At 47.6% G+C, this 16,923-nt stretch overlaps 1 protein-coding gene across 14 annotated transcripts in view; it reads right to left on the bottom strand.

The window, feature by feature from the left end:
- MAPT (microtubule associated protein tau) overlaps nt 1–16,923 on the bottom strand; it is a 56,354-nt gene that overhangs the window by 15,883 nt on the left and 23,548 nt on the right. For 9 of the 14 annotated variants that reach the window (XR_012778612.1, XM_075522810.1, XM_075522809.1 and 6 more), the window contains exons 2-7: nt 11,424–11,512; nt 9,978–10,064; nt 8,482–8,568; nt 6,795–6,860; nt 2,678–3,592; nt 79–134 (exon numbers count right to left, since the gene is read on the bottom strand). Coding sequence is in view for 13 of the 14 variants with exons in the window: in XM_075522810.1 (XP_075378925.1) it covers nt 79–134; nt 2,678–3,592; nt 6,795–6,860; nt 8,482–8,568; nt 9,978–10,064; nt 11,424–11,496 (1,284 nt within the window). In the remaining variant the exon portion in view is untranslated. The remainder of the gene's footprint in view (nt 1–78; nt 135–2,677; nt 3,593–6,794; nt 6,861–8,481; nt 8,569–9,977; nt 10,065–11,423; nt 11,513–16,923) is intronic. The other 5 variants (XM_075522818.1, XM_075522819.1, XM_075522820.1 and 2 more) reach the window with 1 other exon arrangement.

Here is a 16,923-nt window from a genome sequence, read left to right as displayed (position 1 = left end):
GAGAGCAGGAGAGGGAGTCAGGAACATGCACAGCACTTAGTGGGTTGACAACACCTCTGGTTTTATTTTTTAGCTTACCTTCGGTTTCTTTTCATCAGCTTCAGTCCCTTCCTTGTCTTTGCTGTCAATACGACCTGACAAATGGAAACGCACACAGTTACACTTCTTGGGACTGGTCATTAAACTCTGGAGAGATAATAATGCCTGCACTACAGCAGCATGCAGGCTGGGTGGGTGTTTCATGTTCCTCCTCTCCTTTAAATACTATTCTTAGAAATATTACAAAGTCACTCATTTCTTGCAGAAATACTTCCACATCGTAAACACATTCTTTCTGGGTTAACAGATTATCCTGTGCATAGGCAACAGTGCATTAGTCATCACTGGAGCATCAGACACACGCAACAAGGTCTGTATGAGACTATTTTGCCCAGATTTGCACTCAGTTCCAGTAGCATCTGTTCAGTTCAGGACAGAACAGTTCTCTTCAACCTTAAACATGAGTTTCCCTCTCTAAAACACCCATCAGTTCTAACAACCATATACAAAAAGACTAAAATTGAAGGATGCACCAATCCTGGCAGCACCAGGTTGCCCATGATCCCATTTAAAGTCGTTTTTCAGTGTGTTAGCTTTGCAAAGCATTTTTATACCTGGCCGTTGTCACTTCCCATCTCTCCTGACACACCGTGTTCTGCCTCCCCAGCACACAGTGCGCCTTTGATCTGGGTCAGACCCTGAGGGGTCTTAAGGTTTTAGCTGTTGTCCTATTTGATTCGTATCAAGCTTACAGTGACTCTGACAATATTTCAGTGTTTTGTCCCATTAGTCTACAAGCATGACAGACTGCAGCATTGCTAATTAGGAGATTAGAAACAGGGAGAAAGTAATGTTTGTACTATAAGACACTCATAACAAAGACCCTTTTCCCAGTCTTCAGCTAATTCCTCCCTAATCTGGGAGGAAAAGCTGCTGATATTCTCCCCAGTGTTTTGGAAACTTGCCCTGGGGGGTCAGCCCTTTCCCAGTGACACAAACAATGTTGTTAATCCAGCACTGACAACCCTGACCCATCCCAGCAGTCACTCCCAGAGCTGCTGGATGCACTACCCTTCCCAAATTCAGCTAAACTACAGACTGAGCAAGGCTGGAGCTGAACAGCCACAAACTGTCTCTGTCTTTGGAGGAAAAGACCGTTAAATAATTAAAGAAATTCCTGCTATTGAATTAGGAACTGGTTGACTCTGGGCAATGCATCCCCAACCTGTCATCATTTTCAGGCTCCAGTGCTAGCGATAGCAAGCCATGCCAATGCCCTGCAGCACATGTGCGAAGCTTCCCGCTGGCTTATTAGGTAGTGAACAACGAGAAATATGTTATGAGCTTTAGCTCCAATGGAAAAAGCTACATCAACAATTTCTTCATGAATCCCGCACAGCACAGAGCACACTCTCTCTGCCGCAAACCAGAGCAGTATTTCCAGGCTAATGGAAGCAGTCAAGCCAGCTTTTGGGATGTGGCACTGGGGTGAAAGGCAGAGCTTCCCCCAGGCCAGGCCCTGGAGAGTCAGAACTGAGGTACAACACGGTGAGACACCATTGGGTTTTGACGCGTGTCCTGCTGCCCCAGCTTATTAACACAGTTCAGTGCAAAACCTGCATTTGGCCACTGAGCAGTGCTCCTAGTGACATCCCTCTGACCCCCAGTAAAGGTGGAAAAGAGCTCTTGTAGAAAGCAAAGGTCTAAGAGCTGCTCTGCTGGTAGGGATGCTCATGCATTGAGTGGTGAACTTAGACCTTCACCCAAGACAGCTAAGACTGAGATTGCTGCATGAACACAGCAGCTCCAGGGTCTGACTGCCCTCCCAGCCTAGCCCAGCCTAGAGACACACATGCTGTTAGACGCACCCAAGGGCCAGCCCCCCCCCCCCCCCAGGCAGCTCCTGCAGAACACCCCAAATACAGCCATCATGTTGGACCACCCAGGGACCTTTGCTTTGTAAGAGCATCAGACGTGCCCTGTAGTGGGCAAAGGTCCAGCTAGCTGCAGACCTTGCCTCCAACAGCAGTCAGCAGTGGATATTTAAGGGAAAAGTACAAGAAACAGGACCAATGTGGGGCCTTTTCCTTGGTTAGACCTGCCATCTCACTAGCCTTTTTCCTCCTCCCTCCTCTTTAGGAAAGCCAATACACAGAGTTATTGGACCAGACAGGGGACACATGCAAACCAGATGGCATGTGTCTTGCTGGAACAAGCTGCAGTGTGCACCGGGTTAGCCCCACTCCAACATGCCAGAACAACGTCCATCCGGTCTTCGTCTTCTCTGGGAAGGTGCCAGATGTGAGTTAAGGTGCCCACCCCACAGATCCAAGGAAATCAAAACAAAAACAGGTGAACAAAGCATGATCAGGGACGCGCCAGCACCATGCAAGGGATGCAAAACCGAAGCGTAAGGGTCTGGCAAGAACGCCAGGACATCCAGGATTAAACTAAAGGGGGAAGGAGGGGGAGGGAGAAGCAGCGGTGCTTTGTAGATCAGTTCACAGCAAAGGTCCAGGCCATTTCCTAAGCAGCAGGATTCGAGAGGTGGCAGCAAGCTGAAGTACTGGTTCAGGCAGCCTTGTTGTGAGCAAGCCACCGGCAATGTGAGCTCAGGGCAGGCAAACGCTGCACACACCTTTTAGGAGAGGGACGCGACTGACAGCTTTATCTGCAACACGGGCACAAGGTTTCTTCTTGGGTGTCCGGCGTTCTCCTGTATCTGGCACAGCCTCTTCCAAAGGAGCATTTTTATCTTCCACGTCATCTTTTAACTCAACAGGGAGTTTGGCTGTTTCTAGCACGGGTCCAGAATCTTCTCCCTCCCCAGGTTCCACTTCTTTTTGGGAGATGATTTCAGAAGGCTCTGATGGGGTGACATCTGTGTCTTCTTCCCCCCTCAATGGCTGTCTCCTCTCCTCTTGGTCCTCTCCTGCTTTACGTGACTCAGTTTCAACAAGAAGTGCCTCTCTTGGTATATCTCTGAGGACATCTTTGGACTTGTTTTCTTCAAAGGCATATTCTTCAAGAGCTTCCTTGGCTGTTGCTGGACACAAGCCCATTTCAGGTCCTGGTGAAACATGCTGTCCCACCAGGGGAAGCAAATCCTGTCCAGAAGTTTCATCAATATCACGGTCCTCATCTCTTTCCCATCCACTGGCATCTTCTTTTAATGGAGCTCTGGTATATAAAGGAGATGGCCCATCTTTAACATGGGAGTCAGCTGTGTCACCTGCTCCTGCCAACCCCTCAGTGCGCACATCACGACCTAGCTCTCTTCCCAGCGCTGGATCGACACCACTGCCTTCTCTGCCTCGATGACCCCACAACTCACTGCTGTCTTCAGGTGCTCTGGAGTCTTGGTACATATCCAGGGGTATTGGGATGGTGACCTCAATTCTGGTGGGAGCTGCTGTTGTAGCCTTCGTTTCATGCGACAGATGAGGCTGCTGAAGAACCTCAGCTACCTGCTTTGTGGGCTGGCTTTCTCTTTTTATTGCATCTCCCACACGCTCCTGAGGGCCAGGCTGTAGCTTTGGAGAGCTTGGCTCCCCTGGAGTTGAAGACGTAGGGTATGAAGGATGGGCAAACAATTAGCACAGGCATGTCAAATAGGTAGTCAGTCTGAAGAGAGACTAAGGATTTCTACTGTCAACCTAGAGGATAAAAGCAAGTCCCACACTGCCCCATTGAACAGACAACTCACAAAAGCCACACAGAGTGGCTTTTGCCTTTAAAGAAACTCTGATCCCCAAGGGAACCAGGAACAGAGACAGCCACAGCACATGGGAGACCAGACTCCTCCCTGGACCCGGTCTCAGAGGTGGCTGGGGTATGCAACCACCATCTGCCACACCCACACTCTATGAGCTGGTTTAGCTATAGAGGTTTTCAGGAGCCAAGAACACACCCATTTGCTAATCTAACACCACCACTGGACCATCAGTTTGCTGGTCAGTGACCACCTCTTCTTGCCTCAAGGGCCTGAACAAAACAGGCCAGACACCCTCTCCTCCTTCACCAGCTTACAAAGTCCCTACAGCCCTCTCCTTCCTTGCAGGAGACGTTCATGCAGACATGGCACCAGTTACATCCTCTCAGAGCTCAAACCATCTCTGCTTTGTTCTCCAGATCATTTCTACTGCTAATGAGCTTGGGGAAGAGCACTCCTATGTCTCCTCTCTTATTACTGTGTATTTCAACAGCCAGCGGAGCAGAGAGCCTCAGTGAAAAGGACTGTAAGTAAAAATGTGGCTGTAGCCACACGGCCACAGCAATTTTGGACTGTGCAACCACTCAGGCTAATCAGAGCTCCCAGCGCTGCTGCCACCATTTGGGCAGAGTAGAAAGTGTGACATTTAAAACCCAAACTTAAGGTCATAGAAACACAGATCTCTCTTTTTCTTTTTGGGGTTTTTTTTTGGGGGGGGGGGGCGTAAAAGAGAATTCTGTTCTATTGCTGATCTCGTGCATGACACAGACCTTCACAATTCCACCCAACAATTGCTGCATTAAGCCATGTATTCTAGTTGAGCTGGAGCTTTTCTATTAGAAATTCATTCAACTGAAGCAAAGATGCACTGAGCAATAGAGAATTCACCCTGAACATAGGTAAATTGCTTTAAAGTCAACTGCCCTAGTAAGAATGTGCATCTTATATTATGAATTTGTCCAGCTTCAAATACTCTTTGGTCTTTTTGAGCACTGATCAGGTAAACTAAAGAGCCTAGATCAGAGCACTTCAGTACTAAGATTTCGATTGTTGCTTTGTTAGATTAACAAACAAGATTAAAACAAGAAAAGAAGAAGTCAAGACTGACTCAGTCTTTTATCAATGTTCTCCTCATTTTAAGAGAATATAATGGTTAAGTGGAACTACCACACAAAGACCTCCGAAATTGTGGTTTAAGAGAAATCTTAAATTGGCATCTGTTGGCACGTAGTATTTGAAATGTGGCGTCAAGAAACACCTTTTATAGCCACAGGGATTTGAAAGGTGTTTATGCAGTAGCCAGCAGACCGACCTGGCTCCTTTCTTCTGCAAACGAACAGCACGACCATTAATGAGCGCTGGTGCGGAGACGTGGACAGTCAGTTCATTAGCGGTACTTCCATGCTCCAGGACCTGTCAGGGATTCTGAGGCAAATGTGCAGCACGAGGTCAAGGGCTGGCAGAATGCCAGCACGGCTCAGACTGTGAATCAGAAGACGCTCCTCCACCTGAGACTCCAAAAGCATTTTAACACGCTCCATCTTCACTGCAAAGATCCTTTTTTCAAATCCCACAACACAAAAAATGAAGGCAGCTAGTAACAAGATATCCAAGAGTGTGTGTGTGTATCGATAATCACATTTTCCTCCAAATCAAAGAAAACCATTAAAAGGAAGCAGCACGTTATTACAAGTCCACTTTCAGAGAAGTAACAATTTACATAAGAACCTAGAAATGTCATATAGAGGTTATATCAGAGCTCCAGCTAGCTGTATGTCCCTATATCTGGCAGCTGGAAGATCCCAGGACAGTACAGAAAGGTCTTATTAAAAATCTGGTGAGAAACAGCAGCTAGAAACCAGACTGAACAGGGCAGGCAGAAGAGAGAACTTCACCCCCCTGCTCCTAACAACCTCGATTTCTTTTTTGTAGTGGCATCACTATTTTAAATATAGAAGAGTTGCTAGTCCAAGAACCACTGGACAGGCAAGCAAAGGTTTTATTTTAATTGCAGGGAGCAGACTGCACATAACTGTGCTCATCTGTGTGTGGAAAGCAAAGACGACCTGAATTCTGCCCTGAGCTGAGAAGGCAAAGACCTATTTACTTCTTCAAAAGACATGGATGTCTGTAAATACGCTAATGCAGCCATGAGGAGGAAAGGCGCTGCCCAAGAAACTGGAGGAATTTATGTCTACTGCGCAGAAAACTACATTACAAAATAGGGTTTAACTAAGATCTTAAACAGCGCACCAAATTAGCGCTGTGGTGTATTAGCGCTAGCAAGACGGCAATACGAAAGTGAGTTTGAACCCGTAAGTCTGCCCCATTGGGCACGGAATTAAGCTAGCACTAGGTGCTTTGGGAAAATCCCATCCTGAAGTTTTCCTTCAAGTCTGAACTGTGCAGAGTCAAGAGAGGCTTTCCAGATAGCCAAGGCGTCCCTGGGTAATTTCTTGGCTCATCTGTGCAGATGCCAAGCTGCCAAGCAATTAATGCTCTAAAAACGCTCACTGCCCACCGTGCCTGGCTTTGTCAGTCACATTCCCTAAGACTCAGATGAGGAAAAAAACACCCTTAACGTTAAAGTCAGGGCATCAGCGAGTAGGTTTGAGACATGTTTTATGTTAGAAAGAGACACAGGAATTAAACAATTCACTTATTTCATGTGTGATGTGCAGGGCCCAAAACTGACTCTGTTCAATGCTGAGCAGTTCCTCCTGGCTAACTGCAGCATCCTGGCTCTGTTTATTACCTTTTCTAGCCTGGAGGATGCCCTGTTTTGCAACTGGACAAACAAGCACCAGAGCTTCAGCCATCTGAGAGAGAAATTTGGTGCATGAAAAGCTGCAGTTCCCTGAAATGAGTATGTTGGAACATTCAAAGCATGTAGGACCCTCCCCTGTCAGGAACAGGGAGAACTGCAGAACTGCTTGCACAGTGCAGAGCATTTGCATTAGAAAAGAAAATTCCCAAGCCAGTAGCAACCAGCCACATGTGTGGACAGCAATAACTGGGCTCCAGTGACAGGTGATTCACTAACCTTGAGCAGCATCTCCTGCAGCATGGTCCTCCAGGTTGGGAGTGGCTCCTACGCCTGCCTCTTCAGCTGGTCCCAGTTCAGAGAAAAAAGGGGAAAAACATGATCAAAAGAAGAATTAAGTTTAAGCATGTATCTGGAGAATTTATTTACCTCCCTGCTGATTCTGCCCATCAGCGCTGTACTATGAGCAGGGCAGTATCAGAAAGGCAATCAACCCACACCGACGATGGATCTAGGTAGATCTATTCAGCCTGTGCTGTACCAGACTGGAGGAGTGTTCCACCAACTCGCACATCCTGGGTGGCAGGTTAGTACAAGCTCCTTCAGGCAGAAGTGCAGAAAACAGGCTGTTAAGGAGGAGGGAAACTTGTGGATTTACATCCCCTCTTCTACTCCCACCTAGCATTTACGTTGCCAGCAGCACTCACATGAATGTCTCTTACCTGAGCCCTACCTTCTTGGTGTCTACTACCTAGCTTACTCTAATGAACTCTGCCAAGGCTATTTGACACCAGTAAATCCAAGTCTGATATAAATCTGACACTTCAGGAATACTGGTACATTAGAGAAGCACAATTTTCTTCACAGCAATGATGGTTTGTCTGTATCAGAATTTTTTCAATTTATTATATGACTACTTTCAAGCCAGCTTAATCAATTATATCCGTATGCCACAGTTCTACAGGTGAACTAGGACTTTCTTCTGTTTTTCCCATTTTTTTCCAAAGAGTTCAGGACACACTGCTTCTTCCCAGTTCCCTGGTACAGTCAGATCTTGAACCAGAGACTGCGCATCCTTGCTAGCAGGCGAGCCACTCTGCGCTTCAGCCCAGGGCTCCACCAGCAGCCTGGGGACTGGATGCAGGATAGATGATTTGGCTGCCCAAGGGAGTGTGCTGTGGGCTTGTTTCTGTGTCCGGGCATTGGCAGAAGCCCACTTCCACCCACTACCTTTCTCAGATCCTGCCTGATGCTTCCAGGAAAAGCCAGTGGCTACCGCGCAGAGGACACATACTCATTTTTCACATACAGACCTGACTTTCCCAGGAGCTCCTGCCCTCTTGTACACAAACAGTACTGCTGCAGCTCACTCCCTTCTTACTCTGCCTCTGAAAGATCCCCATCCCTCCCTGGAAAACCAGGTCCAGGTGCAGTGATTCCCCACAGAGCATTCAGGCTGAATTAGCCGCTTCGCTTCCTCTGCATTATCCTTAAAACGTGCCGGCAGCCACAGAACTGCTGCAGTGGCCTGGTTTTCACCTGCCGCTTCAAAGACAACCGCATGGGCTGGGCTGAGCGAGAGCACCAGTGAGATAAGCAGCAAGGTCCTGCGGTGACCGCCTCGCCTCGCCAGCAAAGCGGGGCTGCTGGCAGAGGGGCAGAGATGACTAGGATCTGCAGGTAAGTGCTTAGCCTGGAGATGGGAGGCGAAGCCACCACAGAGACACCAGACAGAAAGATTGTCAGATGTGGAGCTGAGAAAGACAAGAAAAGGCTGCGAGTTTCCCCCAGGATGGGGAAGGCAAGAGGACAATTGTGAGCTAGGAATTATTTCTGCAGGCCGTGGAGAAGAAAGAAGCAAAGCATGCCTGCGAGAGGTTTTGCAGTGTTATTTTTAAGCACTAACCAGTCCAGCTCTCTGCTCTGTCTGCATCAAGAGATGAAACTGCACCTTGGTCTCCCTCACCTGTGGTTCCTTCTGGGATCTCCCCGTGCTGTTCGACACCACCCTGATCCTCGTGGTCTCCTTCCTCCACTAAAGGTGCTGTGGCATCTGAAAAACAACGCAGCTTTCACATAGCTGTTGAGCAGCAAAACCCTGTGGAGGCCAGGGCATGCCTGAAGAACTTTTTGCTCAGAAAAGCACCCGACTCCCCTCCCTTGAACCAGTGCTTGCGGAGGGAGACAACCAAGCATGACATGGCAAAGCCAGTACCACAGGGACACCATGAGCTGTCCCCTCTGCCGCACAAACCACACATTTCCAGCATACTCCTTGTGCAGCTGAAGGCTTTACCATAAACACTGTCTGAAAATGCACAGCTAAAGACAGCCCCTGGTGCCTGATCTGCATGCTCAGCAATACTATCTGCATGAGGACATCGCTGGTCTGGAGCAGGAAAGAACAGCTCCATTGGATACCTTCACAAACCATCCGAGCACTGTGACTGTGTCGCACTCTGGGCGGCTCTGAGACAGACAGATACCTGGCTCCATCTACCAGAGGGATGTCTGCTCATCATGACAGTCCCGATCCAACTGGAAAGAGGGACAATATCCCCTTCTGTACCAGCCAAATTTTACATACTCATTTCTTGAGCCACATACACAGGAACAGAGCCACTTCACAGACAATCAGTCGGCCTACACCTCCAGCAGGACAGGGCTGGAACTGGTCAGCATCTCTGTCCACCTTTCTTTTAGATACATTTTGCAAACTAATGCCTTTACCTGAAGTCTCCAGAGGCAGATATTTGAGATTAAAGCAGCCAGAGGAACACAAAAAGTGCAGTTAATTAAAATGCTGAACAAGTCTCTAGACCACTTTGGAATTAGATTCTTTCTACAAACGTGGCATTCAGATAACACTCTGGAGCAGCACAGACACGCCCTGAGTCCTACCAGTATGACCTTTACATCAGCACAAAGTTTTGTTTTATCCATAGACTCTGCCCATCTCATCATTCCAGCATGAATCATGCTGTACTAATGAACATGTAAATACAGAGGGGGCAAAAAAAGAGCGATGAGTTACAGCTAACTCTGAAAGGGAACACAACAACCAGGATGTGCTGTCAGTATCTTGGGGGAGCACAATGATACAAACCTCTGGCTCTGGGAACACACAACATGGGATCGCTCCCGGCTGCGCTGAGCTAACAGGACCTTGCAGTCACTGTGTAAAAAGTCTTCAGGAAATAAACCACAAGCAACTTCCTGAACTATAATAAACACTTCACCTTCTCTTGCCTTCCAACCCACTCTCCACCTTTAACGTTCATTATCTCACTCTGCAGAGTAGCAAACATCACTTGTGATGAGACCAATGAAGAGCATTTGTCCGAGACTGCGGACGCTCCTCCTCAGAAACCCCACCAGAGCACGGCACGGCGAGTCTTTCGGCAAGGTTTACCACGACCCCGTCCATCATGGTTTCAAAGCAGTAAGTCAAAGAGCTCCCACCTTCCGTAGTTGGGGTGCTCTTAGCGTCAGATGTTTCAGAAACAGGCTCATCCGATCCATCATCGACTGGTATCTGAAGGGGATAGCCTGGAAAACATTCAAATACTTAGAACAAGTCCTTGGCTATGAATTATGGCCTGTGCGTTACAAACTCTGATTGCCCAGATCCACAGCAGCAAGAAACTAATTGGAGAGTATAAAACACCTGAACTAATAAGCAAGCAAAGCGTGAAAATGCCAACCAAAAGCACCAGTGTCATCACCAAAAGGAACAAGTGGAAACCCATCAGCAAAAGAAAAGCCCGGTGAACTGGACAGCTAGAAACAGCAAAGCATGGCACAAGCAGGAAAGGAGATCTTAGCAACATAAGCAGGAAAGATGTACAACTTCTGAGTCACTGTTGTCCTCTCTGCCATTTCTGGAGCCACTAGCCTCCCTCCCAGAGCAGGCTGCTGAACACTTCCATGATGCGTTAATTCTAATCATTGCAAACCAGCAAGTCTTTGTAAAGGGCTTGGCGTAGCACGCAACGTACTGCACAAAGACTTGGTTGCAAAAGTCATCTTTTGGAAGAGCAGGGCAAGAGGCACAAGTCTCCTCTCTGAGAACTGGAGAAAATGACTTGGAAAAGAAGATTCAAACTAACATAAGCAAAATCCCTGGGAACCTGTGATGTGCGAAGCTGAGGCTGTAAGCTGAGAGGAGCTATCAGACTGAAATGCATTACAGAACCTGGGATGAATGGATGCTATGGATTCTCTCCAGGACAGAAGCAATCCATTTATCTGGTGTAAGGTGTGTCCAAAGCACCTCAAGAAAAGAAAATTAAGATGATGTTTATATGGAGCATAGCCAGGAGTGAGTCCCACCAAGTTTTCTGGTGTTATGTGGGTTTCCAAGCTCAATTGTGGAGCATGGTGGAATGAGAAAGGAAAGGCTTCTTAAGAAATGCAGGTCTGACATATGGGGCGAAAGACTCTTGCATGGCGCCCGCTCCCAGAGCCCTCTGTTCAGTCCTCCCCATCTCCCTGTGCAGGTGAGAAAAGCAGGCAGCAAGCAGCATCCTTGAACTGTGTCTCCAAATAAAAGCAGTGCTGTTTTTTATAGCGAACTAAGGAGTGAACACAGAAACACACATTTGCAAAGCTGCAGCAAATAAGATCATCACTAGTCTGGATACTGGGGGTTGGTCTGCTCTTGCTGGGCAATGATATCAAAGAGCAGCATTTTCCTACGACTACGAACATCAGAGCATCTCGCAGGCTACCCACTGTCCGCTGGCTGCAGCCAGCTGATCCACGGTAACCTTCCAGACACACATACCATCTCCTCCTGGCCGTCCCCAAGGACCCCTTGCACACTGGCCCTGCTCTCCCCACTTAGGTCATTCTCTCAGCAGTGGGCAAGGCAGGTACTTTACACCATCTCCTCCTGGAAGTGCTCACCTGATGGGATGTGCTTCTCCTGGCCAGCTGCATGATCCTCCATCATGGTGACGTCCTGACGCTGCTCCGCCATCTCTCAGCAAAGTTACCTGAAGAGGAGAGTAAAAACAAACACCCATCAGGCAAAACCTGACACGACACACCTTCATCTGGAGCCCAGTTGGTGCGCTCCCATGTACTGCTCCACGAGACAATTTTGGTTTGTCAGCCAATTTCCAGGAGCATTAAACATTCTATTGCAAGCAATCAGCCAACAACAGCCAACCACCTTTTCAGCCACTGTAAGTAGATATCTACTTTGTTCCCTTTTCCTGATGAGCCCTGAAATCACACCATTGTGCTCAGGGAAGGTCACAGCTCAAGATACATGTTACCTATTGGGTTTCACACCAGTGTTGAAATACTCCCCGGACCATCTAACGCTAGTGCCTCCAAATTCACCGGAAGCATGTTTTGTCCACGGTCATCAAGTGGAGGGGGACAGCAGGAAGGGAGTGCTAACATGCCAAACTAACATCTAAAAGGGCTGCGCCAGCCAGACCACTCTTCAGCAGGGCTGCATCAAGCTCGGAGCACAAGAGGTCAGGGCGATCCACACTCAAGACAGAAAAAATTCCCCTATGGGCATGAGCAAAAAGGAAAACATGGATTTTGCATAAAAGACATATAAAGGAGCAAATGTTCCTTGTGAACAAAGGAGAAGTCTTATTACTCCTGCACAAGCAAAAGCATGTGCCAGTCACTGCATCCACCACAATAAGGATATAGGCAACTTCTGCCCAGCTGCACCATCAAAATTCCACAGGTATTTAAGATGTCCCAAGCAAAATGACCATCCTGGTGCACACAGGACACTGCTCGGCCACCGTTTTGTCACAGGTGATCACCGGGAGCAGCGTGCTTAGTGCAGACGTACTTCACGCTCCAAACCCTGCATTTGCCAGTTTAATCAGTTTCTCAACAGAAGTGCCTGCTGGCAAGGTGTGACGCTGCTGCAGGAAGGGATGCCTTCTACCCCTGTAGATACACCCAGCAGGGATACACAGCTATGACAATACGCTGATTGTCTTAAAAGCAATCCAAAAGCGACATACAGGGGTAAACCAGGACTCTCCAGAGATGGATTTGGACCAGGTACTCTTAGAGAAGAGGGTCTCACTTGGCTGTGGGTCTGAGAGGACAGCACAACACCTGCTTAACCCTGAATCCTTCTTGCAGTGCCCAGAAAGCCAACACCGTGGTATAGACTGAGGCACAGTAAATAGGTAAATAGGTCTGGACACTGGAGTGGAAGTAGAAAGGTGCTAAAATTCAGAGTTATTTTTCCAACGTGCATTTATCTGCAAAAGGAAATGAAGTCACCAACAAACATTATCCGCTTCTGTGAAGCGGGGACCGTGTTTCTCCTCATTCTCCACACTGGTTGGACAGACCTTGCTTTTAGTTGACTTCCTAATAGCTGATATAATTACAGCCATTGGCAGTGATTAATAACCACCTATTAGTGTAATCGCACGTTTTCCATGACCGTCAGGAGTGAATGAATCCAGCAATGAAGCTCAGGTTACCAGCAGCAAGGAAGCAAACTCATGTGGTTTTGTTTGCTGGCAATAAATTAACTGGATATATGGAACTACGCAAGAGAAACTCCAGTGCTAGTAACCAGATCTCTCATCCAGCTTTTTTTAAGCGTTAGCAAGATGACTATGCAATTTAATTTCTGCCTTAGACAGCTACAAAGCCATTTGACAGAACTGTACCAAGTAAGTTCGAGAACTTGCCCTGAAAGGAAATCACCCATAAAAATGGAGGTATAAAATAGGAAAGAATTAAGTACCTAATTTTTGCCCCAAAAATGGTGGGCCCTAATTATTTGGACATATGGCTGCCCTCCTCCCAGAGCTCAAAGGGTCATATTGATTATATCATTATGATTGATCTCATCTGGCTACCGCTTGATATTATTTACAGGTCTATTTAGCACTGAAATAATAAAATATAACATTAAGCTAGTGTACAGACCACAAAAGCAACTTGGGCATCAACATGAGTGTCAAATGACACACAAATGTGCTGCTCTTGTGTGTGTCTGTTTGTGTGTGTGCATGTACAGAAGAGTGAGCGCTCTGCCCCAACGCACACAAGGCACTGGCTACAGTTTTCCCCACGCACTGCCCTGTTTGTTGGTAGGAAAACATGGATGGGAGAAGCAGGTCCTACTCCACTCACAACTGGTGGTCCCTAGCAGTCCTCCCAGCCCAGCTCAGTTCACTAAACATCTACAGATATTAACATCTTTGCTTCCCAACTGCAGACCCAGAGGCAAACCACTCACAAATCCGCTGTGCTGGATTTAAATGAGGCTTACTGTTTCCTTATTCTGCCTCCTTTTCTCTCTTCCTCCCACCAGTTTTTTGGAGAAGAGCAATTAGTGTCTCCCCCAATCTCCGTGGAAAGATACATTCAGTCCTTTCTTGCCTCTGGACAAGAATTTCCTGGGACACCATCCAGAGAGAACTCCTAGCTTGACAGCTAGTGAGCTCGCATACCCCGCCAGAGGCTCATCTGCTGGCTCCATGGACAGTATCCGACATAGCTGAAGATCTTCCACTTTTCCTCTGAATAGAGTATTTAGCATCTGTGCAACCCTGGCACAGCAGCAGTGAGCCATGATTCAGCAAAGGCCGGTGGATCTGCTGGCGGGCGCACAGGGCCGCATGGTCGCAGGGCTGACTGTCGCCCCGCTTCCTGCTGACCTGCCAGTGCCAGGGCTTGTCAGCACAAAGAAACCGCCGGGCATTTTTCAGAGAAGCTGATGATCTTGCTATCTGTCTGAGCTTTGCAAGAAGGCCTTTAACACTGTGCTGCTCACAGCCGGGCAGAGATAGCCCCCATTCCCACTGAGCTCCACGCATGGCAGGATTCAGCCATCTGAGAGCTAAAGGACTGGAGATGGGCTCGGGAGGATGTGGCCATTAATTTTTCAGAGACAAGAGAGAAAGGGCTGCCTTTTCTGTTACAAGGAAAAAAGCATGACCAAAAGCCACAAAGATCCATCAAAAAACCACTCAATGGGACCCTGAGAGCACCAGAAACCTGGCTGCAGCTTACGAAACACCCTGGGTGCTCATTCATTTGGACACGGTGATTTTGGGCACTGATACACGGTTTGCTATGGAGAGCAGAAGCATCTCCCAGCAGATGAAGCACAACGTCCTCCCGCCGTGTCTGCAGCATGGCAGGCAGAGGAGCGGAGTCACTCTGTGCCTGAGCCACTGTGTGCAGCAGTTGGTGGTGGAGAAGAACAAAAACTCCTCAAACTGGCACGAGCCAAGGGGCAGGGAGGGGGATCCAGCTCCCACACGGTTCCCACAGCATCTTGCTTTTAGCTGAAGAAATGCCCACTCAACAGATGCCTTTCTCACAAGCGCTGCCCCTCCTGCGCAGCTCGGGAAGCATTTCCTACAGCTTGCCCTCCAAGGCCTGGCAGGGCTGAGATTTAAACCCATTACAATAGGGCTGATGAAATTTCATCAGCACCAGGTAAGCAAATAACTAACATTGAGTGCACAGAGCAATTCAATGGGTAAGTACGAGTGAGCTGCCACCGCCATTATCTCTAAGCTGCAAAGCTCTCCCAGCAGAATTTGAAATACACAGGCCATATAATCATACAGTCCTATTCACCAGGAACGTCATCTATAAAGACATTTTATGCCTCTCCAATGGATGCTGAACTTCATTCTCTCCCTCTTTCTTTTTCTTCCATTGTAGAGGGCAGCTAAAAGCATTGCTCAGTCAGAACCATACTGATGATGCACACGGTTTTGGGACAGATCTGTCCAGCTGAAACCAAGAAGCAAAACTGAATTGCTTGTATCCAAAACCCTTCTTATTCTAGTTGGGAAAGTCTCAGCTTTGCTTCGGGTTTTCACTCAGGTAATAAATTCATATGACTAAAGAGAATTTAAACCTTATTAAAATTGCATATTTTAAACAAAGATGGTCTGAAAATTGCACATTTGAAAAACTACTTTGAATTCTGAAAAAAAGTCTATAATGATAATCCTGTTTTTCAAGTGGGGGAAGGGGAAATCCCTCTTGGGGAAAAACATAACATTAAGGGGAAAAAATGTTCTAAAAAACTGTAAAACCAGCCCCACCTTGAAGCAATGGTTCAGTAATGAATAATTACAGCAAGGATAGCTGCGCAGAGATAAACTTCAGCAGCACCCTTTGCATGACAGATAAAGCACAAACCCTCCTAAGAATCTTATCCACTTCCAGCAGAACTATTCTTGTTAAACAAGGACACTATCTAAAAAGCAACAGCCTATCCCATAATTAACAGCTCCACCAAACCTCACATTTTTCAAACCCGCAGCCCGCCTTTCGAGAGAAGAGGCGTACCGAGCAGTCATTTTGAGCTGTGCAACAAGGCACCCGAGCAGGCAAGTAGGGGAGCAAAGTTTTTATTGCCAGGAGCAGGAGAAACACGCTGATTCTGGCAGTGCAGACTCAGCCCCCAGCACCTCTGGTGTTTGCTCTGTATGTGCAACCTAGGTAGGGCCCTGAGCATAAATCCAGTTTGTCCAAGAGGTGAGTTTAACTGGCGAGAGCCCAGCCATCTCCTGCCACCAAATGCAATTGCTTTGCCATTCGCATCAGTGTTAAGATGAGATGGAGGCTGGCACACAGCATATTTCACTCCCAGGCCTGGAGATGCTTTCCTAATGATAAAGGATTACAAAACAGTGGCCTCCAAGCCTCCAACTGGTTTGGGAGTTGAATATTGCCATCCCCACCTTCAGGCCAGCGTAACCTGGAGAAGAGCAGATATTCCAATTTGCCGTAACAGGGGTGGGCTGGGGGTGTGCGTGGATCCATCGGCAGAGCAGAGGGAGCGCAGGGTGGCTTGTGGCGTTCAGGCCACGGGGCGACTCTGGATGCACTTCCCCATGACTTGGCCAGCTAAGCTCAGCATTGCGGTAACCAGGAGCAACTCTAACAGCATTTGAACAGCATTTCATGGCTGAAGCGGGCCCCAGAACAGTCCCTGCAGGCCTGTGTTGTACAAAATGTTAGGGGCTAAAAGCCAAAATAGCAATTTACACCCCAACGGGCCCAAAGCACGCAGGACCACGTATCCAGTAAGGAAAAAAGCCTTAAGTGAAATGATGCAAACCTTTAACAGCCATTGACAGCACTGAAGTTTAGGTCAGGAAGTGAAAGCTATTAGTCAGCTCAAGGTCCACAAGACAATTAAAAAGGAAAAAAAAACAATTTTCCTTGTGGAGTTTAGCAAGGATACTGAAAGCAACATCACTCCTCTCTCAGGAGGTTGTAGAGTTCTGACAGTAAAGCCTATCAGCTTTATGTGATGGTTCCCACACTGCCTGCAAAACCACACACCGCTTTTTGTCCAACACCCACAAAGGTCTCCGTGCCAGCCCGCAGCCAGCCTGATTTTGCTTTATTTGCAAGATGCACTGATCGTGAC

Source organism: Mycteria americana, chromosome 22, assembly GCF_035582795.1.
Source record: "Mycteria americana isolate JAX WOST 10 ecotype Jacksonville Zoo and Gardens chromosome 22, USCA_MyAme_1.0, whole genome shotgun sequence".
NCBI classification, from domain to species: Eukaryota; Metazoa; Chordata; class Aves; order Ciconiiformes; family Ciconiidae; genus Mycteria; species Mycteria americana.
Note: the sequence above shows the minus strand (reverse complement) of the source record. Positions and strands in the feature narration are given on the sequence as shown.